At 39.3% G+C, this 27,139-nt stretch overlaps 10 protein-coding genes across 10 annotated transcripts; 6 read left to right on the forward strand and 4 right to left on the reverse strand.

Annotated features, from left to right (window-relative positions):
• Positions 1 to 693: 693 nt before the first annotated feature.
• Positions 694 to 8,334, reverse strand: MONOS_12421 (uncharacterized protein; the record flags this gene model as incomplete). The annotated part of the gene is made up of 1 exon (XM_067865042.1): positions 694 to 8,334. One exon carries the CDS (start codon positions 8,332 to 8,334, stop codon positions 694 to 696), a length of 7,641 nt encoding a protein of 2,546 aa, XP_067729938.1.
• Positions 8,335 to 13,842: 5,508 nt separating this feature from the next.
• Positions 13,843 to 14,334, reverse strand: MONOS_12420 (uncharacterized protein; the record flags this gene model as incomplete). The annotated part of the gene is made up of 1 exon (XM_067865041.1): positions 13,843 to 14,334. One exon carries the CDS (start codon positions 14,332 to 14,334, stop codon positions 13,843 to 13,845), a length of 492 nt encoding a protein of 163 aa, XP_067729939.1.
• Positions 14,335 to 16,969: 2,635 nt separating this feature from the next.
• Positions 16,970 to 17,413, forward strand: MONOS_12419 (uncharacterized protein; the record flags this gene model as incomplete). Its single annotated transcript, XM_067865039.1, has 1 exon — positions 16,970 to 17,413. One exon carries the CDS (start codon positions 16,970 to 16,972, stop codon positions 17,411 to 17,413), a length of 444 nt encoding a protein of 147 aa, XP_067729940.1.
• Positions 17,414 to 17,558: 145 nt separating this feature from the next.
• MONOS_12418 (uncharacterized protein) lies at positions 17,559 to 18,179 on the forward strand (the record flags this gene model as incomplete). Its single annotated transcript, XM_067865038.1, has 1 exon — positions 17,559 to 18,179. The coding sequence occupies one exon, from the start codon at positions 17,559 to 17,561 to the stop codon at positions 18,177 to 18,179; it is 621 nt and encodes a 206-aa protein (XP_067729941.1).
• Positions 18,180 to 18,408: 229 nt separating this feature from the next.
• On the forward strand, positions 18,409 to 18,834 carry MONOS_12417 (uncharacterized protein; the record flags this gene model as incomplete). The annotated part of the gene is made up of 1 exon (XM_067865037.1): positions 18,409 to 18,834. One exon carries the CDS (start codon positions 18,409 to 18,411, stop codon positions 18,832 to 18,834), a length of 426 nt encoding a protein of 141 aa, XP_067729942.1.
• Positions 18,835 to 19,083: 249 nt separating this feature from the next.
• On the forward strand, positions 19,084 to 19,656 carry MONOS_12416 (uncharacterized protein; the record flags this gene model as incomplete). The annotated part of the gene is made up of 1 exon (XM_067865036.1): positions 19,084 to 19,656. The coding sequence occupies one exon, from the start codon at positions 19,084 to 19,086 to the stop codon at positions 19,654 to 19,656; it is 573 nt and encodes a 190-aa protein (XP_067729943.1).
• Positions 19,657 to 19,929: 273 nt separating this feature from the next.
• Positions 19,930 to 20,187, forward strand: MONOS_12415 (uncharacterized protein; the record flags this gene model as incomplete). Its single annotated transcript, XM_067865035.1, has 1 exon — positions 19,930 to 20,187. One exon carries the CDS (start codon positions 19,930 to 19,932, stop codon positions 20,185 to 20,187), a length of 258 nt encoding a protein of 85 aa, XP_067729944.1.
• Positions 20,188 to 21,911: 1,724 nt separating this feature from the next.
• On the forward strand, positions 21,912 to 22,349 carry MONOS_17394 (uncharacterized protein; the record flags this gene model as incomplete). Its single annotated transcript, XM_067870310.1, has 1 exon — positions 21,912 to 22,349. One exon carries the CDS (start codon positions 21,912 to 21,914, stop codon positions 22,347 to 22,349), a length of 438 nt encoding a protein of 145 aa, XP_067729945.1.
• A 1,484-nt stretch (positions 22,350 to 23,833) lies between these two features.
• MONOS_16725 (uncharacterized protein) lies at positions 23,834 to 24,856 on the reverse strand (the record flags this gene model as incomplete). Its single annotated transcript, XM_067869605.1, has 1 exon — positions 23,834 to 24,856. The coding sequence occupies one exon, from the start codon at positions 24,854 to 24,856 to the stop codon at positions 23,834 to 23,836; it is 1,023 nt and encodes a 340-aa protein (XP_067729946.1).
• An 852-nt stretch (positions 24,857 to 25,708) lies between these two features.
• MONOS_16720 (uncharacterized protein) lies at positions 25,709 to 26,999 on the reverse strand (the record flags this gene model as incomplete). Its single annotated transcript, XM_067869600.1, has 4 exons — positions 25,709 to 26,187; positions 26,245 to 26,472; positions 26,730 to 26,870; positions 26,972 to 26,999. 4 exons carry the CDS (start codon positions 26,997 to 26,999, stop codon positions 25,709 to 25,711), a joined length of 876 nt encoding a protein of 291 aa, XP_067729947.1.
• Positions 27,000 to 27,139: the final 140 nt, after the last annotated feature.

A 27,139-nucleotide genomic window follows, 5' to 3' on the forward strand; every position in this document is an offset into this window, starting at 1 on the left:
TCCATTCATTCATTCTTTCTTTTTATTTTATTTTATTTTATTTTATTTTTATTGATTTTTTTAAAAATTAGTTCAACGTTTATCACAACGTTTTGTTTTTTGATGCCTAGTTCAAAAAATTGAAGATAAGACTTTTGACAACAAAAAAATTCAATAAAACGAATATTTGAAACGAAAATAAAAAAAAAAAAAAAAAAAAAAAAAAAAAAAAAACAGAGCAAGAAAAATGACTTTTTCAAAAATATCAACAGGCTTTTCAAAAATGAGATTTCCAAAAATCCAAAACAAACTGAGGAATGATGTGAAACAACAAAAAACAGATGATAAAAATTTTGAAAGTTGCTGGATTATGAACAAAAAACTTGATATCACAAAAAAAAATCTGATTCCTTTAAATAAAACAATTTCACATGAATAATAAACAGAAGAAAATTGACAAACAGAATTCAGGCAAATGCAAATGCAAACAAAAGTGAATGCACAGCAGCGGAAGATGCTGCTGATTTCACAAATAAAAACACAAAACAGGGAGCTACAAAAATCTTTCAAAGATTCAGGATTTCAAAAAATCTTCATTTCCTTTTTTTCTTTTCCTCCTCAGCTCAATTGAGTGCTTTTTGAATTGTTTGACTGATTATCATTTGATGGATTCTTTGTTTGAGCTGACTTCTTTATTGCTCTCTTTTTTTTCGCTCATCTGTCTGTTGCGCTTATCTGGCAGCTTCCATCTTGTTCTGAGTCTTCGATATATATCACTGCATCTGACATCGTGAGCATCACCGCTCCTTCTGGAAATCGCTGGATGAACTCGCGCTTCAGACCTTGAAGAGACAGCCGCTTTTCTGACTCGGATGACAGGCACGACAGAATCATGGGCAACAGCACCGACTCTTCTGCCTCCTTCATGCTTGGCCTCTCTCCATTCACTATCTTCTGCCCTGCCACCTCTGCCTCATACTCTCCAAACGGGATTTGAAGGGTCAGGCACTCCCACAGCATCATCCCAATCGAGAACGACACTGACTCCTTGGTTGCTCCCATCTTCTTGTTCATCTGCAGCTCTGGTGCCTTCCATTTCAGACACTCTTTTTTGAAACTATCTTCATCCTCAAATGCTGATGAGGGAAGGGAGTCATCGTCATCATTGCCACTGGCAGATGTCACAACAGTTGATGATGAGATGGATGATGAATCTGAATCATCATCTGACAATAAGTCTGAATGCATCACAATGCAGATCACCATGTGTTCTGAGAAGAGAACAATGTGAGGACTCAAGTTGGAAAGAGATTGAAGAGGATTTTCCATTTCATCAAATGAATGGAGAGCGAGATTTGCCACCCAAAACAGGATCTGGGCAGCTGTCTGTTCTCTTTCCTTCAATGTGCCAATCGCCATCTCTTTTGTCTTATTCAGCCCATGCAAAAGCATGAACAGCGAATCCCTCAAATCCACTATCAGCTTCTCATGAGGAGATGAACAGGCCATTGCATCCACCAGATTCGACATAGATGAGGTGGTTGGGCATAGACTCTCTGATCGAACAAATGTCGAATCTGAATCAGTTGAACATGTCGAAGAAATTGATGGTGATGGAGTCTGTTTTCTTATTTCCTCTTCCTCGACTTTTTCCAATGCCCAATCAGGAATCTTGTCTGAATCTTTTCCCAAGATGTATTCAGTGGAACCACTCTCACTCAACAAATGCTCTGATGACTCAGAATGTTCCATGTTCGTATCATATATTCTCTTCTTCATCCTCTCATCATTCTTCTTCTCTGCCTCCCTCTCTGCTCTCCTCCACTGTGCCTCAGGTGACATCTCCATCGTCACCATCTCAATCAGCTTCGGATCCTTTTTCACTGTGTCATTCACAATCTCTTCCAATTCTTCTGTTCTTCTTTTTTGCTTCCTCCATCGAACAGCCAATATTATTGAAACAATCAGAATGATTAGAAGAACAAATGCCATGATAATAACAATCAACAACAAATACGATTTCCCTTCTTTTCCTCCTTCAACAAGCTTTCCTTCTCCATTCACCTTTGCTTCGCTTGCATTCTTCAGAATGAATGAATTTGTTGAGGTAGGAGATTCTGCATTTCCAAATAAAACTAACACACTCACCTCAATATCACTTCCACAACTGCTGATAAGATCTTTTCCCACACTTCCCTCAACTTCTCTTTCTGACAAGAATCCATTTGAATCAAAATCATGCTTTTCAATCTCTTTTTCTTCTCCCTTCCTCTTCACAAATGAGAATGACAGATTGCAAGGAATAAGAAGCATTCCTTTGAATGTCAGCTTCATTCTATCTGTTGATTCTTTTGCTTCTATACTCTCCAACACAGGAATGAAAAATGATGAATCCCTTTCTGAAGCAATCCCTTCAAAGCTGCACCCTTCATTCAACGCCCAAAGAGATGAATTTGGCAAAAATCCATCTCCTCCTTTCAAACTGGAAATAGACAGTGAAGCAGAATCAGAGCAGATGATATTTCTTCTCAATGATGGATATTTTGTATTCGCAGGGTTGTTGTTGCTGAAGTTTCCTGCTTCAATCTTCACATTCCCACTTGAGATGGATAATCCACCTGAAGAAGCATTCAAAATTGTCACATCCTTCATCACCAATGAAGAATTAGTTGAATGAACAAGTGATCCATTCCACTCACATATTTCTTCAAAAGAATTTTTTCTTCCACTCTCACTCTCTTTCAAAATCATCCCTTCAAATCGACAAGAATCCATCAAAACATCATTCGCATTGTTCATCTCCATCATGCTTCCTTTGCTTGACAGAGAATAACAGTTTGAACAGGAACAATTTGAAAGAGAAATTTGAGTCGAAGTGGAAGAAGTGGAAAGAATTGAAGCTCCTTCTGAATTCCTCGAGCAGTTCTTGAATGAGGAGCTTCCAACCGAAACACTTCCCGAAGCTAAACTGCCAATCGAAAGGATGCAACCCTCAGACAACTTCACTCCATTTGCATCAATTCCATTCAGCACAACATTTCTGCATTGCCCAATCTCAACAACATTTCTTGTTGATTCAATCTGTCCCAGTTTCATATTTGTGAATGAGACCTCATCTCCATTTAACAGAAACGAAGGCTTCATGAACGAAAGGAGTGACACTGAGCAGTTGTCAACATGAAGAATCCCTTTTGCAATGCTCACCAAGGTCGAGTTGAGAACAACAACAAGTTGATTGTTGTTTGACCCTCCAACAGAAGAGAAGTCAACAAATGAAAGAGAAAGCTGGCCACTTGCTTCATGAATGAGAGAACTGCCTGAATATGAAAATGACTGGTCAAAGTTGAATTTCACACTCTCAATCCTGACTTTCTCAGAGGTTGTGAGAAGATTGCACTCATTGATATTTATTGTTGAGTTCAGATGCACCAAAGCAGTTGAGGGAGACTCAAGTGAGCGGATGATCACATCATGCACATCACATTCCCCATTGATGATCGTCTCTTCTGAGATCAACAGCTGAGAATATGATGAAGGAATGATGTGTTGAACTCCAACATCCAATGAGTGGCAAGGCATTTTGAACTCTCCACATTGCTTGCTGTCTCCGTGGTTGCCTGTTGCTGAAGAAACAAATATCGTCTCGCTCTGGTATTTCACAACCCTCAGCAGAAGATCCTCTTCCCCCACAAATGAGTCTGTTGTGCATCCCCATATTGCAAGATCCTTCACAAATGGTGTTCTGAAATCCAAAAGGAATTGTTCAGCTACTATCTGTGTTTCGATTGAATGGCATCGAACATACACATCTCTCCCTCTGAAAGCAGAGTTGTCTTTGAATGTGATGTTCGACAGAACAAAGTTCAGAGGCTTCTCAACCAACGAGGTGCATTCCAGAAACAGCCACCCGCCTCTTCCTGTGGTGGAGCAGAAGCACTCAGAAATCGTGCAAAATGAGCAGTCAAAGCTTCCTCCCTCATTCAACACACAAAACATCCCTCCTCCCTTTCCACACCTCGTTCCTCCACACTTCTTCATCGTTGTGTTTCGAATCACAATTTTCAATGGCTCATCATCATTGTCATTTCGGATGATCGGAATATCATCTGTTGTGTTCTGGGTGACTTCTTCGCATACACTCCACTCAATAACAACATCTTGTTCAGCTTCATTTTTCTCTCTCCCTGAGCTCTTTGAAATACTCAATCCGCTTGCTCCTTCAAGCTCAATATTCTTCATCGTCAAATTTTTAATGTTCAAAATCGTTGTTGGCAACACAGAAATAACATCCTTTGAAAAGCAAAGTGATTGCATTGACACAAGTTCCAATTTAACTGTGCCTTTATCTGCCTTTATCAGTCCAAAGTTGATCGTTCCATCTTTGCTTTCTTCATTTTTTGTGAACGAGCAGTCTTTCAGAGTCAACAGTCCTTCACTTGATCCAACATGCATCAAATAATTGACTCCACTTGTGAATGAAGATGGAATCACAAACATAATCAGTTCGAAACTGGTAATGCCACAAATCTTCATTGCTGCTCCTTCTGCTCCTTCAAGCGATGAAACACATTCCAATGAGCACTTATTGTTATCATTCGATTTCATTGTTATTCCACTCACATCAACACTCTTCTGAAGAATCGCTTTTTCAATGATGTTAATATTCTTTTCATTTCCCTCAGGCAATCGATCCAATGAATAATCAATTGACAGGCATGGATAATCTGAGAATCCGCAAGCACCCATGTCTCTTCCTTCACCCCCAACAAATATCTCTGATCCAAGTGCGAACCAGAAATACACCAGTGGAACGGCATTCGTTGTATCACTTCCATCAAACCCTCTCATGGAATTCAATGAAATACCATCCAGATGCTCAGACACAAATGGAAGAGAGGTGTTTGTGATGCTCTTTGTCAAGTTGGATGACTCAACAAACAGGTCATTTCCATATTTTGCAACATTTGGTTTTTCTAAATCAAAAACAGGGGATGATATCACAAATGAAGAATATTCATCAATCAACTTCAGTGCCATCCCTCCACCAAAGCCAGTCTTTCCTTCTTCAGCTGGTGCTGTGCATCCTGTAAATGTGCATGAGATAACATTCATTTGAATGCTCCCTTTCAACTGAGCATTGATAGCACCTCCTCTGCTTTCATCAGCCAGCACTGAACATCCATCAAATTCACATTCTTCAATATTTATTTCACCATTTGAATCTTCATTTTCATCGTTGCTGTTGTCGATACTCACGCAGCCTCCACTTCCAACTGCTCTTTCTATTTCTGTGAAATTGTTTTTCGTCATGTTCAACCATTTGGAGCTCATTAACTCTGCGTTTAATCCACTTCCACACAACGAGATCAATGGATTTCCATTCAAAGTGATTGATGAAGCAGAAAACGATTCAACGGTCAATGTCCCGTACTCAACAGATAAGAACAGAAATGTCAATTCAGATAAAGGATCTTGAAGGGAAAGAGAGCAATGAGACAAAGTCAGTTGTGAAGAAGATGATATGAAAGTGGAGTGTGATGAAAAAGACGGAGGAAGAGAGAAGATGAGCTTTGATAATTCTGTTTCAACGCTTGTTGTTATCATCGCTGAATTGGATGTTGAACTTGCATCAGAGACTGTCCAACCACTTTCATCATCATTTCCTCTGATTTCATGTTTTTGTTCAGAAAATGCCAATTCATCGCTTATCATAATCATCCCTTCAACAACAATTTTCTTTGTTCCTGTTTGACGTGTGAGTGAGTGCTTCATTGTCAAGCAAGGGAATTGGACAATTCCACAATGAGAATGATCAGATGTTTCAATATTGCTCACATATATTTCTTCTGGTGTGGGAAGAAGATAGATGCACAGAGGGATGGCCAAACTCGTGTTTCCCTTGTCGTATCCTGTCACCTTGTCAAACGAATCCAAAGAAGCTGTCAAACATGCGATCCTTTCACTTTTTGCTGTTGTTTCCAGATCGATTGAGTCAACAAAAATGTCACTTCCCCATTTGGCTCTGTTCCCTTCAAATCCTGATGAAATCAGAAACTCTGCATTTGTGTCTTTCACTTTCAGCCCAATCCCTCCTCCTCTTCCTTGAGCAGCCAAGGCATAACAGTTCTTCACAACACCTCCATTCATCTTCAATGAACCAACATTCCCCACCTCAACCATCACACCCCCTCCAAACTCAGAGGCTTCACTCCCACAGCCATCAATCGTGCATCCATCAAAAGTTATTGAATGTGACCCTTCACCCACATTCATCAGCGATGATCCTGCTGTTGTCCTCACAATGTTGTTGAATGTGCAGTTATCCAGAGTCAACGAAACTGTTGCCTCCTGAGGCAGAGATATCACACTCGTGGTGCTGAATGTTTGTGACCATCTCACATCTTTCATCTTCAAACTTCCCCCATCCATCTTCACAAGTGAGTTCTGAATGCTCCTCTCCTCTGAATGTGCTGCATCCATCGAAATATTCATTCTCTCCAAATTGATCCCTCCAGCCCCTTTAACCTCAAATAATCTGCTTCTTCTGTTGTTTTCAAGCGAGGTATTGTGAACCACTGACAGATCATTCACACTCAACTCCCCTGTTCCAACACAAAGCAGACTCAGTCCATTTGCCTCAAACTTTGTTTCAATGACTGAGCCAGATGGCAAAGCTCCATTCACAGAGATTGTTTTCTCACCAATATCAACTCCCTTTCCCTCCACAACTGTTCCACTCAACACCTTCATTTCCTCCACAAACCCCACAATCATTTGGGAAAGGCAATGGCTGATTGTGAGGCATGCACAACTTTCATTCAATCCACAGCTGAATGTGTCCTTTGCATTTGTCTGATTTTGAGTTGAAGCCACAAATCTGCATTTCCCTCCATTGTTTGGAAGCCACTCACTTTTATCTCCTCCTGCATAATATCTCACTCCTTCTGTTCGTGTGGAATAGCACAAAACAAGTTGAGAATCTGTGGAGTTATCATAAATGCATATGTCATTTCCTTGAGGAGCACTGTTGTTGTGGAAAAAACAAAACCACAAAAGATTTCCGTTATATCCATTTGTTAGAACACTAACAGCACCTCCATGGCGAGCTGAATAGCATCTTTGAAACAAACAATTTTTCGCAACAATTTTGTCAATGGGATACCAAGTTATTAATCCCCCACCCCCAGAGCTGCTTGGATGATGTCCACTACAATTCATGAATGAACAGTCCAAAACGCAATCTTTTGTTTTGTTTGCTTTTGAACTCCAAATTCCAAGTCCACCTGCATCGTCTCCTGACCATCCATCTTTGAAAAAGCAATTTTCAAAAAATACTTGAATTGTCATTCCTTGAATTTCTGCTCCTGCACCACCCAGTGTTGTTGATGCAACGCAATAACACTCAATAAATGTGGAATGTCTCACTGTGCATTCAGCAATATTAAAGGCAAAAATACCTCCACCTCTTGTTGAAGTTGCATTGCACTTCACAAATGATGAATTCTCAACTGTTAATGTGGCATTTGAATTGTCATGCACATACAGTGCACCACCACATGGAGCTGAGCATTCATTCCATTCAGCATTCTTATATGTCTGTGTTTGAGTTGTTGAATTTCTTTCTGTATTTCCCACTCTCCAATCCACTCTTTCGTTGTGGAGGAATGTGCAGTTGTTGCAGGAAAATGCAACGGATCCTTCTGTTCCACTCACAATCCCTCCCTCCAGCACATTCATCGAACTTTCAACTTGGCAATCCTCAATTGAACTCATTTTCATCATTGGCACTTTCTCATTTGGCATTTCATCTTCCTTCATGAATTTCATTGTGATGTTTGAAAAAACACAGTTTTTGATTCCTTCAAATGACCCTTCTCCATTTCTCAAAATGCTTCCACTCCCACAAAACACAATGTTCCTCCACTCACTGTTTCTCACAAGCAACGATGCATCTTCTCCTTCCATCTTCGCAAGGCTTTTCATCAACTCACAATTATCATTTCTTCTTTCGATGTTCAAAGTGGTGTTCGTCATTTCGCATGTTCCTTCATTGAAGACAAAATATCCATCGAAACCTCTTTTTCTCATCAACAAGCAGTCATCAAGGCGCAGGAATGACTTTGCTCGAATATCAAATGCCACGCCATCATCTGCCTTTTCCAACATTATTTCCTTCAATTCGACTGAAGAATTGTGTATTTTGCAGAATAGCTGAACAATGCTTCCTTGCTCCAAAATATGACTTTCAGGCTGAGCGGGAATGTGATATTCTTCATGTCCATTCCTTTGTGCATCATTTGAATCTATGCCACAAAATGTGAAACACAAACACTCAGTCAAAACCAAAAGAATCATTGTTATAAGGAAATAATGGGTCATAATAAACCATATTTTTATATATAATACAAATATTATTTTGAACATCTTTCAATTTTAATTCTTCCTGTTTTATTTCCATTTGTTAATTTGATAATCATTCCAATTATTCTATCTAGAGATAATTTTATCATTTTGCTGTAATAGATTGATTTATTTCTTTTTCACCACTCTTTTATTTCTTTGATTCTATTATATTCTATCTGAATGAGGAACAACAACATTTTGAGGTCATTTCAAACGATGTACTCTTCAATGTGTAATTATCTATCAATGAAAAGAAGAATAGCTATCAAATAAATGTTTTCATGAGAAAAATTTGAAAATTGAAATTGGAATAAAAAAAAAGAACAATAATTTTCACAAACTTCGAATGTTCAAAGAGAATAGCTTATTCGTTTGAGAAGTGAATCTGATTTTCATCAATTATTCCATCATTTCAAATCTTTCCTTGTTTCAGAAACTTCATTTCGAATTTCTTTTTTTAAATATTTTCCCCCTCATTTCTCTCTTCCTTTTCAATTATTTTTTCATTCGTTATTTCCGAATTTTTATTATTTCTTCAAAGCTGTTTTGTCAAATTTATTTCTGTTGTCTTCACTTTTTCCATTTTCTTTCATCGCTCATGCATCATCTTCAAATCGTTCAATATTTCCAAAAATAACTTCCGAATCATCAATGGCCTTCCTCCAAGCGCAGCGCAAATCTTTCATTTTTACGCGTATTCTTCCGACCCTCCTTCAAGATTCTTTATTTCTGATTGTTTTGAAACAAACTGGAAAACATCTCATTTCGAGCTTCATTTCTTTTTTCGAAAAACAGTCATCGTTCATCAATGAATCTTTTAGAAAGAAAAAAGAAGCGATTTACAACATTGACTCAAATTCTTCGTCACTTTTCCTGAAATCCTTTTATCTCTTGATTTTTCAGGTGATGACTTCAAAACTTTTCATCAAAAACAAAAGATTAATAAATATATGAAACAATGAAGAAAATAATTAAAAAACCTTCTATTTTGTTTGAGCAGCGATTGAAACCAATGAGTAATAAGTTTCACATTAGGTTTTTGAGTCAAAGGCATCATTTGTCTCGTTTCACCTTTCTCCAAAGGAATAAAGACCATCTTTGCAAATCAAATTTTTAAAGATGCATGAGCCAGAAAATTAATCCATTTCATCTTCAAAGCGCTTTGGATCTTTCTCAACAAACGTTTTTCGTTCAAAAAACTCCATAAACTGAACTGAAATTATTTCGAGATAAAAATTGAGTTTCTATTAAAAAACAAAAAGGAATATAAAATTCAAATCGAATAAAAGTCTTTTTTGTCCTTCATGCCTTCAAAATCATCCATTTCCTACAAAGAAAAAATATCTGACAGAGACAAAAAAAAAAAAAACCCTTTGAATTCGAAGAAGAGCATGAATAAAATATAGTTTTGCTTTATAGTTGCATTTGAACGTTCAATTGAGTCATAAGACCGGAAAAAACAGAAAATACAAAATGCAGGAATAGAAGTTTTATTATGGTCCAGAATGGTTTTTTTATTTGCTTCGAATTTCAGAGAAACATCAATGAAAATATAAAAAATAATTATTAATGCTTCGAAAACAGAATCAATCTTTTTCAAATTATTGAATTTTCCTTTTTTTAATTGTTTTATAAAGACAATCACTTTGTTTATTATCCAATTGAAATTTAGAAAAAAAAAATAAAAACAAAAATATTTCGAAAATTGTTTTATTTGAAAAAAAAGGCAAACCCACTTTGAAGTCATTCTTATCTTTTCATCTTCCTTCTCAAAAATTCACAAAAAAAACATCAGTAATCGAGAAGTAATAATCTTAATCTCCTTTGCAAAGAAAAGATAGAAATTTCTGAAAGCCAAAGATGATATCTTCATTTCCCTCATCTTTCATCTTTTCAAACACTTTCCTCTTCGACTTTTTCCTTTTCGCTTCTTCCAATTCATCCTCCTCTTTTTTCTATTTGTTTGAAATCGAACGCAAAAATGTCAAATATTCATGTGTCATATTGTCATCCAACGTTAATTCCTCAATCTCTTCCGACAGGCTCCGCGACAACATACGCGAGTGAAACAGCAGCATAGTCTGAGCATTTGCCTTCTTCACAATTTCCCTGAATGAGACTTCCATTTTCTTTTGGAGGCGCTCCACAACCACCACAAGCATCCACCGTGAACTACATATGATTCACAATAAAGTGTCCATTAATGGTATGAATATATTGTGATCTTTGTCATTGTCGCTGGCGGCGTATGTGCCGATCGCTTCTGATTCACCAATAACGGCTCAGCTATCCAGAATAACTATTTCTCTTGCTGAAACAACATATGCCAAAGTTTCGCTGTTCTATTCATTTCCTTGCTCTGAAGAAGCAATAACATGTTGCGTGCGACTTTCATGGGGCTTCTAAAAAAAAAAAACAACTTGATCGTCAATGTTTAGCATCTTAACCACCTTTCAATCTATTTGTTAAAGCATTTGAGAGTTTGGAAAAATAGAAAACCACCAAAAAGGATGATTCTCACATTCAATGAATTTCTTCTCGCTCTATGCAATCTGTCATAAGCTATTGTGAAGGACTAGGTCTAAGAAAATGAGGTTGTTACTAACGACTTTGATGAAAATGGATCATTGCTGGAAAGAGAATCTGAAGGGAATGAGGCAGAAGACCTCGTCAGCAGCTGTGGAAGTGAGATAGAGGAAAGTGTATGCATATTGTTTGGAGAGGAAGCACGACCTTCTTCAATACAGTCATTCATTCAACACAATCTTTCCTCTTTAACCGATATAATTGAATAACATATTGGAGACCTTCTTTTGAAAACTGCAATTTCCTCATTTTCATCTTTCACTTTCCTTTGCTCATGATAATCATCCTTCCTCGGAATCTCTTCTTCTCAACAACTGAATGTCAGGCATATACGAAATTAGCTGCGTTTTCGCCTTCTCCATTATTAGTTCTTCTCACATTCTCCTTTTTCATCACTTTCTAATTGTCTTCTTATTTGTCGTGCGATCTCCAATTCTTTTAATATCCTGAATGTGAAAAAACACATTTTGAAAACCAAAAATAATAATAACAAACCTCTCAAAAATGTTTGAAATCCATTTTCAGTATTATCCCTTCCAAATCAAAAGCATTCATCATTTTAGCGCGTCACTTTCGCATTCAACCGTTTAGCAAGCAGATTCTTCAATAATCCTCTTTTTGGCAATCTTTTCATATGCCTTGTTTTCACATTTCTTTTCAATGCTTCGTTTATTTCCCTTATGCTCTTTCTTGGAAAAGAATTTATTCTCTTCATGTATCATGGAATCTCTATCAATCTTTCATTCCCAACACTGTCTTTGGTTTTTTTAACATGAATTCTCTTTTAGGGATTTCAATCTTGACATGTTTCTTCTTCATCTTCCTCCTCCTCCTCATCTTCTTCTTCCTCTTTTTCTTTTTTCTTTTTCTTCCTCTTCCTCTCATCCATTCGTTCAGATATGATGCAATGGAAGACTACCCCAACCCGTATGTCCTGACACTCGCAGCCCGACTGAACAACTGTCATGACATAATTATGAATTATGATGATCCGTCTGTTGCGGTGAAATTTGTTGACTGAATAGAAATTGCAGAAGTCAAATTGAATACTTCTGGAACAGTGTTTGCAGCATGTGGGAGAAGAGTGAGACAGGCAGTTGGTGTTCAAAGGAAGGAGAAAGACATGAGGAGTCATTTGGGATGATTGAAGAATGCATGAATGAATCAAACGTGATTGAATGCTGCGAGTGGAGCAGAGCAGCCTGCTGAATGATATTCCTTCGGTGGAGGAGGATTCGTAAAAGAAGAAGAAGAAGAAGAAGAATGTTGTTATAAACTTGAAGAAAGTGGAAGATCTATCAAAACCAACATGTTGATGGCTCGTGGCAGCTCTGGTTGTGCTTGTGATATTGCACAAAGAAGATGAACCACCCATTGAGAATATCAGAGGCAAAAGATCTTTTCTGTAGAAGCTGATGAAGATAAAGAGGCCAAGTGGTGCAGTTGATAGGCGGAGGAGAAGGAAAGCTGGAAGGTGATGGAGAAGAAATTTATTCAGATGATAATTGGAGGTGGAGGAAAAAGAGAGGTCTTTTGTTGGAAATATGAAAGGATGTTTGCTTTGGATGAAGGGCGCTTGACTGAAACGAACAAGGCGGAGATGAAGCTATAGGTGGATTGTTGATGTGAAAAAGAAGAAGATGAAGAAGGCGATGGGAACGAAGAGAAGAAATGTCAAGAAACCGATGAGGAGAGGAAATCTGGTTGTATTGGGAATGAACAGCAACTTGTATCACAGAGAGAACAAAGGCAACAGAAAGGGCAAGGAAGATGACTTGAAGTTCAGTCTTTTTCATCGGCTCTGACTCCAATGCTGAAAGAAATAGTGGAGGGCGATCGTTGAAGAGACCCATTTCACACGCTTTAAAGATAATGAATGAAATATAAACGTGAAAAGTGATGGTTCATATCTTTCAACGTCAATTGATGAAAAATTATAAATGAGAGTTTGAAAAAGTTTGAAAAAGAAAACCAAGAAATATAATAAAAACAACGAAAACAATATGATAAAAATATGACACACATTATCAAGTCAGGAATTGCACCTTTATCACTTCTTGATCTGAACATATTGGTTATTGATTGTTTTAGTCCAAGCAAACTGGAAAGATAAAGCGCCTCAATGATTTCTCTGCCAATGCAGTTAACGCAGGCGATGCGCTGCAGATTGTTTATAAGCGCATTCACAAAATGAACGTTGAAATCAACTCACAAGAAAAAGATGAAGTTCATAATGAATAATGAAAAAAAAGTTCTTAAAATTGCAAAAATGAAAAAAAACATTAGACAATAAATATGCAATAATTCTTTGTTGTGATTAAAAGAAAATATCAATGCACACCACATCGCTTCAGATCTTCGTTATTGCTGAAGTCGATCTGTCTGAAATTCTTTTCTTTTCTCAATCTGAACTCAGAATCTCCTCCGCCTTCTTCTTCTTTTCTACTTTCCTGACTTCTCTATTCTTTGATAATCTTGTCAATCTTGCATTAAATAAGCTAAGTCACATCAAAGATAGAAGTGTTCTTTCACAAGTCAAACAAAGCTTAGTTCTCTAGGCGCATCAAACTTTGCCTTTTCAAATACCTCCTCTTCATGTGAAATGAACTGTGTCTGCTTTTCATTCGCAATCCCCTTCGGCTATATTATCTTCTTCTTCACCAGTGTGCCTGCCCTCCTTGATGCAGACATTTACAAATCAAAAACAGACAGATCGATCCTTCTAATATTTCCAACCACACCTTTTTCTCCTCTGCTGCTTCCACCGCATTCTTCAGTAACTGGTCTGCGTATTGTGACTCAAATACAACCCCACAAAGCTTTCCTCACTCTCTTCTATTGTTTCCTTCCAGACAATACGAAAAACAGCGCAGGTTAGAGAACTTTGCAGGGGGGGTACGCACCTAAAATGAGCTTGTCATTCGTCGTATCAAATTTCTCATCGACAGCGAGTCTGTCGTTTAAAACAATCGAGTTCTCATTCAGCGCATGAAACAGATTCGTGACAACATCCAACTCCACACACGAAATATACAATGAGCGCTCAATATTCACAAACGGAATCTTCTTCGTCTGCTCCTGCTCATGCTGCTTTCTTTTGAACAAATCCATCACATATTGAGAACCAGATAGAAGCAAATGTGTTGACACGTGCTGAGAGCTATTGTGGCAAGCGCGGTAAGTGTTCCGCACATGTTGTGAGCATTGGAAGATGTCTATCTTATTCTCTTCGGCATCTGCTACATCGCTCCCATCAAATCTCCTTTGCTCCACAAGCACTGCAAGCGCACCTTCCTCTCCTTCTCTTCCTGGATTATCTATCCTTTGTCCCATTTTTTTCTTCATCATCTTCTTCTTCAGCAACATTATGATTGCCAGATCTCGTCAATTTCTTCTTTTTCGTTCTTTATAAATTGAACCAACTTCGTCTGAATATGTTTTGTGACTTTACAAGAAGGAAGATCCATCTGTTTCATCTGCTTTTCCTTCTATTGTTGTTGTGTAACTTCTATTGCTCTCAAACTTGTTCCCGTTTCGCCCATGATGCCCTATGAAGATGACAATCCAATCGATGTCAAATCATTCTATCCTCCTTCGCTTCATTCATTTCTATCTCTTCTGCTCGAAAAATAGCCATCATCCATTTTTCCCATCTCTCCCACGTCACCTCTGCATGAAGCACATTCTCTGAGCATCTTTTCAACTATCTTCCGCTTGTCTTCTTCTTTTGTTTATATCTTCACAAGCATTCGAGTTGGTTAATTGTGGAAATTCTCCAGAGCTGCAACATGCTTTGCATTCTCTTCTTCTTCTTCATTCCAAATCTCTCTTTCTGTTGCTCTCTCCTCCTTTTCTCCTTTTTTTTACTCCTCCTTTTTTGATGCAAAATGCTCCACTTTCATCTCCTCCAAATCTGCCAATGTCTCTCAATCAAAGGCGTTGAGTGTAATAAAATCTGCTCTGAAGATGAGCTTCGATTCAGCTTTTCGTTTTTTCAGACGAGTGTTTCGCGAGCTGCATGGTTGTTTGTTTGTTTGAGTACAAAATAGCAGTGAGGGAATACATCATCTTTCAGAACATGAAGCAGAGCAGGCAAATAAAGTGAGAGAATGAAGGAAGAGAGAAGGAAGAGCGATGATTTATGAGAAGCATTTTATGTGTGCTCTGATTGCATGCATCTGACGCAAATGAAAAGAGTTGAGTTATCTTTATCGCCAGGTCGTTCTGTTCGAGATTGCACTTGAAGAGAAAAGCACGTGACAGAGAAGATGCAGATATCCAGAAAGAAGAAGAAGATTAAATTCTTTGCAAAAACACAAATTTTGCTGAAGAAAAAGAAGAATTATTCGAAAGAATGAAATTTGAATTTAAAAAAATATCAATAAAAAATCCCCCTTTCGCCCCTCTTTTGTGAATTGCGGAATTTTTTCTGACGGAGAGGCAAAGAAGAAAGTATTTCTAAATTGAAAGAAAAGAAGAAGAATAAGAAATAAAACAAGAGGAAGAGGAAGAGGAAGAGGAAGAGGAAGAGGAAGAGGAAGAGGAAGAGGAAGAGGAAGAGGAAGAGGAAGAGGAAGAAGATGTTGTTTCTGTTGTTGTTGAAAACAAACATCAAATGTTAATTGCTAATTTTTTTCCCCCTCAAAATGGCTGTCCCTTCGAAGAATGAAATCCGAAAGCGGCTGGCCTGGATGCCCTTCGACTGCAAGCTAATATACGATAATTGGATGTCTCGTAGTTGGCGTTTCTCCACTCTTTTGAAGCAAAAGCGGAATCACAAATAGAAATTCGCAGCCTTCCATGCCTGCCTAGCACAGTCCGAGAAACAGGAAAACCTTATAAATATAATTGACATTTTGGGGCTCTCCTTTTTTCCATTGAATTCTTGCCTTTTTTTTGTGATAAAAATCCTTCCCTCGATGTTTCCACTCACTTTTTTTGCCAAAAAATGCCCCAAACTGCTCTCTCTGCCTAACATACCAAAATGCTATATAATTTTGTGCAGATTTTGTCTTTCACAGAATTCCTTCTTATTATCTTCATTCAACAAAACATCAGTTGAATTTGTTTTCACTTCTTTCACCAAATAAAAAATAATAAAAATTATGTATCTTTCATAATTTCATTAATTTTCCAATTGCTATACATTAATCAGCTCCATCCTCATCATTTTGCTCTCTAAAGAGGAGATTGGCCATTTCAACAAAGATTCGGATTCCTTTTCAAAGAGAAAGAAGCAAATTGTGCAGTTTTCTAACAGAATGAAAAAACTGTTGCATTATCATAAACATTAAAAAAATTGAAAGAATTGGCAAACTTGCAAAAAATGGGAAAAGAAAGTGGTTTAAAAAAAAATGAAAGAAACAAAACTCCAGGGTTAGTGGGCAGATTACGACCGGTAAAAAAAATCGATTGACATGATTATATTTAATTTAACAATTATCAATTAATGTAATTATGATATGTTGAAAGTGATTTTCGTATAATAGTGATTCAAAGCTGAGAAAACCTATTCTAAAATTCTAACAGGAGTGTTTATTGAAAAAACTTCCCCACTAAAAATAAAAAAAACCCTCATCAGTTGATTAAATAAAAAGTTTTCTTCAAATATAACCCTAATAAACACATTGACAATGGATAAATCTTTATTTCCAAAAAAAACCTAACAAAAATAATCTCTCTTATTAATCTTAGGGGTTTGATCATTAATTTTAAATGTCAACTGCTATTTAAATACGGATTCGCAATGGAGCGAATCAACAAACGCAAGGAGCAGGTTTGCTCCTCAATAATGAGTATTAATATTATTTATGGGTGGTTTAAGATCAAACTTCGCCAACAATTTAACTTCTTTACATACCATTGTCCGCAATTTAAATGACGCAAGATACTGCTAGAGGGTAAAATAGTGACGGCGAAGACAGAAAAAATGATTTGAGGTACAGGCTTTCAAAGGGAAGAAGACACGATTGAAGAAATCACAAGAAGCCTAACACTGTCTATGCAGTCTGGAGCTACGGGGATGCTGCCAATGAGAAAAGTGAAGAGGGAACGAGCTTGGAGAAGAAGCAGATCGAGATCGAGCGAGTCGGAGTCGGATGTTAACTTCGGTGATCTGATCGCGAAGCGGAAACAAGGAAAGCGTGAGAGATTGCATCGTTCAATTAGCCGTACGAGAAAATGGGAAGACGAAGAGGTTAGCGACTGGGATTCGGAAGAACAAGAAGTTCAGCAGGAGAAAGGAGGAATTGAAGACTTTTCCAGAATCTTTCCCAGAAAGTGGTTGACACCCCGGAGACAGGCGAGCGAGTTGAGGAAGTTCATTGAGTTTTGTAAGGCTGGATCGTTAAGAATGAATGATGATTTACTGAATACATTTATTCCAGAGAGTGAGAAGGAGTTTTTTAACAGGACACACAGACACAAGCAGGAACGCGCTAGCTAGGACAGCTATTACAACGAAGGGGAGAAGAGACTTACCAGAGGCTAGCCGAGCAATCGAACTCCTCCAGCCTGCCCCCTAATCTGGCTTCGAAGCAGCGAAAGTGATCGCCGCCCTCACGGTGAAGGAATTGGAGAAAACGCACCTCATGGAAGAGGAGAAGGAACGACTGAGAGGATTGTTTTGCGCCTATGCGCTTATCGCCGACTGTATCAGCAGAATTAACCTACTAAAGGTTATTCCCCAATCGGGTTGGGAAAGCGCGAAAGGCTTTTTCGAGGGAGGAATGTCTAAAGAGGTGCCGGAGAACCTGAAAAAACTGGTTGAGAGCACTAGCTTTTTTCATGCAGAGGGAGATGCAGCAGGATACGGTGCATCTCCCGACTCCACAACAGGTTTCGGACCCACAACAGCCAGAGGTGGAATTACGAGAAGATACAGTTCGGGAAGGAGCACCCAAGGGTTTGTAAACAGACAGCTCCAGAGAAGAGGATACGGCAGGAACTTCACAGACTTCAAGGGAAAGAAGAGAACGCCACAGTTCCAGGCCCAGTTCCTCCCAACCATCACGGGAAAGACAGTCCCCATTACGGGACCATTACCACCAGCTCCCCCAAGGACCCAAGGAGGGACAGCGATGGAACCATCAATCGGATCCAACAAGTGGCCTCAGGAGAAGAGAGGAAGAGGAGAGAGAGAGAGTGGAGAGAGAAGAGAGAGCCGCGCCTTGCAGCGAGACCGAGAGAGGAGAGAGAGAAGCAAATTATAGCGAGATGAATACACGACGAGCAACCGTAGCTCCGGGTGAGACGCGATCAGGGACGGAAATACAGAAACAACAGGTGGACGTCAGAGAGACTCTGAGCTCATTAGACCAAAGGAAGGAGAGAGAACGAGAAATCACAGTGGATTCGGCGAGAAAGATATCTATAGAAGATGTGCGACACAAGACAAAGAGAACAGAAGGAGACTCCGAATATCCCCGAGTGACGAGACAGATGAGCGAGAGGGGGAACGGAAAGATAGTTTGGAGAGCTTCTGGGCCTGTTATCGGGCCCCCAATTGGGAGCGCCCTGGAAGTGAGCTCGAAGACAGCTATATTAGATACTCTCGAAGGGGAAGAGATTACACAGGTGCAGCTTGGCCACAATACGCAAGGAGTGAAGAGGAGAACAGCGAGTGGACCACCGAAGGAGCCACTTCCTGGGAGACTGGTGAACAGACTGAGCGAGTGGAAGAAGATTGGGGGAGACAAACTAGTGAGCCGTTGTATAAGAGCTCGATGGAAGAGTCCCCAATCCCCAATCTCACATGAGGAAAGAAAACACAGACAAGAATTTCTGGTGACGACGGAGATGATGAACAATTATTTATCCATATTGGAGGAGGAATTGAAGGAAGGAGTGGTGAAGCCCGTGCCATAATCGGAGGTGAAGTTTTTCAACCTAACATTCATATTTCGAAAGATGTGGAAAGTGGAGGAAGATACAAGATTGCAGAGCTCTTAACGAAGAAGTGCAGGGAAAACACTTCAAGATGGATACCCAGGAGACAGTGGTGGAACTCCTGGAGGAGAACGATTGGATGACCATTTTCGACATATCGAGTGCATACCAACATGTCAAGTTGGACGAGCAATTCAGTCCCTATCTGTGTTTCAGCTTTCAAAGTCAATGCTACGCTTACGAAGGGATACCATTTGGAGCAAAAGACGCGCCCAGAGTTTTCACGAAGATAATGAGGCGGGCAGTATCATTCATCAGAGAACAGTGGAGAGCGAAGCTAGTGATACACCTGGACGACATTCTCCTCATGCATCCAGACAGGGATGCACTGAGATTAATCACATTAGAAATAGCCCAGATTTTGAGGAGTCTGGGATGGATACATTCAGAAGAGAAATTGAGCTTGTAACCCACAAGGAGTGCGTTGTTCCTGTGATTGCTTTGGTACTCGGAAAGGATGGAAGTGAAGCTCCAAGAGAGGAAGAGAGTGCTGCTGCTAGAGGATGTGCGAAAATGGATAGCACATGCAAAGGAAAGGAGGAGACAGAAAACGAGGGATTTAGCAGCACTCCTCTGGAGGTTGAATTTTGTGAGGTTACAACACCCACCAGCGAGTTTGTGGACGACGCGTTTGCAATATGTGCTGAGGCGGGCAACAGCCCATGGGGGCTGGAACGGAACTGTTATGGTCAACCCAATGATGCTGGGAGAATTAACACATTGAAGAAAGATCCTGCTTGAGAACAGACCGAGGTGTCTGAAGAGAAGGAACAGACCAGCGTTTCTAACGACGGACACTTCAGAGCTGGGATGGGGTGCAGTATTAACAATACCGAGGGAGAACAAAGAGGAGAAGATATATGTCCATGGCAGTTGGGGTAACCAGGAGAGCGCGTTGGCGATAAACGTGAAGGAGTCCAGAGCAGTGTTGAGGACATTTGAGAGAAAGGGAGCGTGGCTGCAACAACTGAAGATAGATCATATTCGTCTGAGGACAGACAATATGTCCACGAGATGGACAGTACAGAAGAAGAGGGGAGCGCCATCGCTCATTCCAACACTGAGAGCAATAGAGAAGAAACTGAACAGCCTGGACATTACAATACAGACGGAACATCTCCCGGGAGAGCAGAACACGAAAGCAGATGCACTCAGCCGGATGGCGAAAAAGCCGGACTATGCACTGAGAGTGATAAGGTCGCAGAGACATTTCAAATAGTCGCACTGAGAACACTAGATATTAAATCAGAACCGATTGCTTCGGTGCCCTGAGGAAGTACTTGGAGACTATCCTCTCTGAGAAAGAAGAGAGAGAAAGACATGCCAGGAGACGAGATAGTGCTAGTCCACCCGTTCCTGAGAAACATTGGACGAGTGATGAAAGAGAAGATGAACGAAGCTCAGAGGGATCTGACGATTCTGATTCTACCAGCTAAGCAGGGGCAGACCTGGACCCCGCTACTGCAGCCTGGGCATTCGATAAGGACTATGTGGACCTTTCAGGAGTGCATGATACATGGAACCAAGATGAGGAAGGAAGGCTGGAAATTACCCCCAGGAGAGGTTATAAGCGTTATACTGGAGAAGAGAATATTCAGGGGAGAGACCTCTTCTTAACATGGGGAGAACACGTTGGAGCAAAAGAGATAGCAGCAGCAATACTTAGAAATCAAAAGAGCGAAAGAGATAGGCATAGGTCTAAATTGTACCAGTAGTAAATTTAACGTTTTTATTCAAATTTTCAATATATTATTAATTAACTTAATTATTTAATTCTATATTATCGAAAATATCATAGAAATATTGCAATTAAAAACAAAAATTAAAAATGTTGATCTGTCCCATAAAAATATTTATCAAATTATCATTTTAAGTTTTTTGAGTGTTAAGGAGAGATTATGTTGTTATTTGCGTGTGAAATGCTTGTCAAAAATTCATTATTTACATAAATCTTTTTTAATTATATTGACATGCGTTATATTTTTCATTATAAAATTCTATTCGTAATATGATTCTTGTCTGATGACATTGAATTTTTGTCCAGAGCGAAACATTTGTTGAATAGAATTTTTTATTTTGGTGTGAGGGGGATGGATAAAAAGCGGCTTTTGCAAATAATGAAGTTACAGATGAAATTTCAAAATGTGGAGCGATTTGCATGAGAACCAGAGTTCGGGAACTCTTTCAGTCCAATTTTTTTTCTTAATTAATGCAATGTTCATTATAGAGGTGGAGGAATTTTGTGTGTTTCTGTTAATTCTATCAAAATAGAGAACAACTCGTTCAATGCATGTACTGCAAAAAATAATGATGGAGGAGAGATGAATGTTGGCTGTATTTTTAGAATGTGTCAAGATCGGTGGTTGCGAATTAAAGAAATGCAAAGCAAGTAGAACGGGAGGGGGGCTTGTGCGTTTGAGTGCTTATTCACTTCATACTCGCTTACAAGTAATTGTGGTGGAGGGATGTTTTGTCAAAATGTTCCAGCTGCATTCAAAATGTGGAGCCTCCAGTTTATTTCTTGCTCTGTATTGAGTTATGGTGGAAAATTTTATTTCGCGCCAAGTCAATCAACGGCTCCAAGTTGCAACACTTATTACTATATCTTCTTCTTCCACGATTGTGGATGAACCAATACTACTCCATATGTGCATGATGTGTATTTTGTAGATTATTACAATCTCTTTTCGTCACACAACCCGTTCTATGAATCGTACACAACAAATACTTATGATACGAGAGTGTGCCGTTTTTGCTATTCGAGCGGTTGTACGTATCAGGCCACAGAAAAGAAGGGATGGCTGAAGAAAGGGGTTTTTGATTCACTTGTTGCAGTGAGCGGATGCAGAACAGACAAGTTGGACGGAGTGGATAAGCCAACTGCATGTAGAACCATTGGTATTGCTGTTAAAAAGAGCGTGATCTAATTGATCTTATCAGTGATCTTGATGGAAGGGAGTAATCAAAGGGTGACAGCAACAATCGATTTTGGATCCATGAACATTTCTGTTTTGGAGAAAGGAAGAGAGAGGAGTGTGATTGGGACAGGAGCACTTTCTTTGTCACCGACAACGCTGTTCAGTGTGACGAGTGGACAGCTGGAAGTGAAACATGCAGGGATCGATCACAACTCAAAAAGTTCATCGCTGAGTGCGTTTGTGGTTTCTGATGGGAGCGGATCACTTTCATTGGAGGATATGTTGATCTCGTCAAGTGTTAGTGGAACAAATGTTATATCATCATCGATATTTGTGATGGCTCTGTCGCAATTGAGGATGAGTGGTGTTATGATAGAAAACATGAAAATAAGCCAACTTCTGTTTTCCGAACCATCATCAGCAGTGTCAACATCAGGAGAGAGTGTGCTGGAGTATGTGACAGTTCGAAATGTGACTCTAACAGGAGAAGATGGAGTGGTGATTGCAAGAGCGTGAAGGGAAACTACACATTTGTGGTGTGAAACGCAACGATTGAGGTATGTGAGTGTGTGAATGGAAATGGAGGGGGGATAAAAGTCGAACTTTCATCATCAACAATCAAAACTCATATTAGAACAACCACATCGCAAGATGGAGAACAATGAAGGTTTGTGAATGAATTTTTCTCAAATAAAATGAAAATGCTATTCAAATTGTTTTGATAGAAAATGTTTTTTTCAATTCTTTCTTTTCAAAATGCGCAGAATGTATTTATTAAAATAAGAAAACAAAGCATTAACTTATCCATTCTTTTTGATTAGCAGTCATGCCAAAAAAATATAGCAAGGCTGAAACAAAATTTAACATTCAAAATATAACTCTTATACTCCAAAAAACTAAAAAAACAAAAAATCAAAAATATTTTTATGGGACAGATCAACATTTTTAATTTTTGTTTTTCATTGCAATATTTCTATGATATTTTCGATAATATAGAATTAAATAATTAAGTTAATTAATAATATATTGAAAATTTGAATAAAAACGTTAAATTTACTACTGGTACAATTTAGACCTATGCCTGCTACGCTTCATGAATTAACATCTAACAATATCAAATATATTTTTAAATTTTTAATAGAACGGAGAGAAAGACAAGTTTTCTCTGTATAATGAGTATTGATCACGATTTATGGGCGGTTTAAGTGAAAACTTCGCCCTCCAAAAATGACATGGAAAAAAGTGCGATATAAAATTCTGAACAATAACATTTAAAATTGTAAAATAAAAATAATGCATTGTCCGCTTCACTTCACTTCCCAACTTCGCCTTTTGCCATGGTCTCGAAGACCAGGGGGCAGGGGACATCGCCCCTCGGAGCTGTCTCCTGCAGGCCGTGCAGGGACCCGGTGAGGCGAGTGTTCTGTTCGGAGAAGAAAGAAAAACCACTCTCGCTTTCTCGAGGCGTGGAAAAGAAAACTGCGTGTGATACGCTCTGCCTCCCGCTCTTATGTTGATCCAGCAGAGCAAACCCTTTCATCGCGCACTGTATGGACCGACCTGACTCATCTGTGTAACGAACAATCGTTATCGCGTTGGATAGAGAGCTTTTGATTAAACTTGTTTGTTCGTTTTGTTTGCATCTTTCCATTCTCCCGGTGTGCACTACTCACTTCGGGCGTTTATTCTTTCTATCTCTCTTTCTGTATCTCGCCCTTTTATCTAGTCATCTCCCAACACACTTCCGGCTCCCCCTCGCACCACTCCGCCTATCGTCTCTCCATCCGCATTCCTGTTATCTCGGAGCAAACCTGTCTCACTGCGTTTTTATTAATTCGCAATGGAGCGAATCAACAAACGCAAGGAGCAGGTTTGCTCCTCAATAATGAGTCTCGAAATCCCTTTTATCTCCGTATGTGTGATCTAAAACCCCTTTCCTAGCACGCTCTTGTGCAGCGGATGAGTTGAGAGCGTGCGTGGAGTGGTGCGGACCTCTTGCTCTACACCCGCTCCCTCTTGGGATATCTTTGAGGAGACATCGGTCTAGCCCTTGCCTCCTCATTGTTATCCCCTATCTGTCCTATGCTTCTTCCATTGCGCTTTCTCCGATCCTTTCCTCTCTTCTTCAGCGGAGTTGTATCCTTCTCTCCCATCAGCTCACAGCTATTATTGGGGATAATGGAGGGTGTCCTCTGACTGCCTGGTCGTCGGGGTGTGGAGCTTCGTGACTGAACCGTTTCACTTCTCTTTCCTTCTTCACTCAGTAGTTTCTTTCCTCCTTTTGATCGCTTTCTCATAGGTTTCTTCCCTTCTTCAAGACCAGATTTTGGTGATTCATCGGAATGATTTTTCATATCTGCCTCTGCTATCTCCAGCGTCCCTTCCTTCGTATCTCCGCTCTTATCTGACTTGTGATCTTCTCCCCTCTGGGGTACTGATCCGCCGATTGTCTCCAGGATCCAATTTGTGTCTTGCACCGGTAACATGGCATTATATTCCTGGACCACTCTCGAGCCTAGCGCCCATCTCGCGTACGCATTAATTGCTTTCCAATCTGCCGCTTGTTGTTTTGCCAAATGTGTTATCACAGTGTGTCTTATCGAGTACGCGGTAAATGTGTCGGGTATTCCGTTCTCTCTCAAGACAGCCACTAATTCTTCTTTAATCCTCTGCATGTTTGCAGGTTGCCTCTCCTTGATATCGAACCACACATGTTCGTCTCTAAAGGTTGTCTTTGTATAACCCATCCAACGTTGGAGCGCTACCACCGCATCGATGCGTGGATTTGGATGCTTATTTATAATAACCTTTACAGTCTCTCCCCCTGATGTTTTCGTTCGTACTTGTGTCTGGACTGAATCCTCTTTAAGTATCGTTGTCTCTCTTCTCATCCTCTCCAGCTCTGCTGGACTTAACGCACCAAATATCATAGTTAAAATGAGAGCCCTCCTTTGGAGGGTCTGTGGGTCTTTCATATCGTGAGTGGCTTCAGCCCATTTCGTGATGATTGTCAAGTCCCACATCGATTTGTATCGTTTTCCTCTTCTTGGTTTCTCCCCCACATAGGTCTTTAGAAATATCTCTATGTCTTTCACGTCAACCTTAGTCTCTCTGAAGAGGTTAATAGAATCCAGCACTTTCCGTACTGTTAGATTTATCACTCCGCTTGAGAGGTTTGTATTCGAGAGTGTTTAAATGAACTCCGCCATAATCCACTTTGCATCTTTGTTTGTGAGGGGGTCAGTGTCATCCATGCTCTCTCTATCTTGGAACTGCTTGAATCTTCGCAGCGCTCTCCACGTATCTCTTGGCATAGGTCTAAATTGTACCAGTAGTAAATTTAACGTTTTTATTCAAATTTTCAATATATTATTAATTAACTTAATTATTTAATTCTATATTATCGAAAATATCATAGAAATATTGCAATGAAAAACAAAAATTAAAAATGTTGATCTGTCCCATAAAAATATTTTTGATTTTTTGTTTTTTTAGTTTTTTGGAGTATAAGAGTTATATTTTGAATGTTAAATTTTGTTTCAGCCTTGCTATATTTTTTTGGCATGACTGCTAATCAAAAAGAATGGATAAGTTAATGCTTTGTTTTCTTATTTTAATAAATACATTCTGCGCATTTTGAAAAGAAAGAATTGAAAAAAACATTTTCTATCAAAACAATTTGAATAGCATTTTCATTTTATTTGAGAAAAATTCATTCACAAACCTTCATTGTTCTCCATCTTGCGATGTGGTTGTTCTAATATGAGTTTTGATTGTTGATGATGAAAGTTCGACTTTTATCCCCCCTCCATTTCCATTCACACACTCACATACCTCAATCGTTGCGTTTCACACCACAAATGTGTAGTTTCCCTTCACGCTCTTGCAATCACCACTCCATCTTCTCCTGTTAGAGTCACATTTCGAACTGTCACATACTCCAGCACACTCTCTCCTGATGTTGACACTGCTGATGATGGTTCGGAAAACAGAAGTTGGCTTATTTTCATGTTTTCTATCATAACACCACTCATCCTCAATTGCGACAGAGCCATCACAAATATCGATGATGATATAACATTTGTTCCACTAACACTTGACGAGATCAACATATCCTCCAATGAAAGTGATCCGCTCCCATCAGAAACCACAAACGCACTCAGCGATGAACTTTTTGAGTTGTGATCGATCCCTGCATGTTTCACTTCCAGCTGTCCACTCGTCACACTGAACAGCGTTGTCGGTGACAAAGAAAGTGCTCCTGTCCCAATCACACTCCTCTCTCTTCCTTTCTCCAAAACAGAAATGTTCATGGATCCAAAATCGATTGTTGCTGTCACCCTTTGATTACTCCCTTCCATCAAGATCACTGATAAGATCAATTAGATCACGCTCTTTTTAACAGCAATACCAATGGTTCTACATGCAGTTGGCTTATCCACTCCGTCCAACTTGTCTGTTCTGCATCCGCTCACTGCAACAAGTGAATCAAAAACCCCTTTCTTCAGCCATCCCTTCTTTTCTGTGGCCTGATACGTACAACCGCTCGAATAGCAAAAACGGCACACTCTCGTATCATAAGTATTTGTTGTGTACGATTCATAGAACGGGTTGTGTGACGAAAAGAGATTGTAATAATCTACAAAATACACATCATGCACATATGGAGTAGTATTGGTTCATCCACAATCGTGGAAGAAGAAGATATAGTAATAAGTGTTGCAACTTGGAGCCGTTGATTGACTTGGCGCGAAATAAAATTTTCCACCATAACTCAATACAGAGCAAGAAATAAACTGGAGGCTCCACATTTTGAATGCAGCTGGAACATTTTGACAAAACATCCCTCCACCACAATTACTTGTAAGCGAGTATGAAGTGAATAAGCACTCAAACGCACAAGCCCCCCTCCCGTTCTACTTGCTTTGCATTTCTTTAATTCGCAACCACCGATCTTGACACATTCTAAAATACAGCCAACATTCATCTCTCCTCCATCATTATTTTTTGCAGTACATGCATTGAACGAGTTGTTCTCTATTTTGATAGAATTAACAGAAACACACAAAATTCCTCCACCTCTATAATGAACATTGCATTAATTAAGAAAAAAAATTGGACTGAAAGAGTTCCCGAACTCTGGTTCTCATGCAAATCGCTCCACATTTTGAAATTTCATCTGTAACTTCATTATTTGCAAAAGCCGCTTTTTATCCATCCCCCTCACACCAAAATAAAAAATTCTATTCAACAAATGTTTCGCTCTGGACAAAAATTCAATGTCATCAGACAAGAATCATATTACG

The sequence above is a fragment of the Monocercomonoides exilis genome, assembly GCF_001643675.1.
Source record: "Monocercomonoides exilis strain PA203 chromosome Unknown scaffold15-1837935, whole genome shotgun sequence".
NCBI classification, from domain to species: domain Eukaryota; phylum Preaxostyla; order Oxymonadida; family Polymastigidae; genus Monocercomonoides; species Monocercomonoides exilis.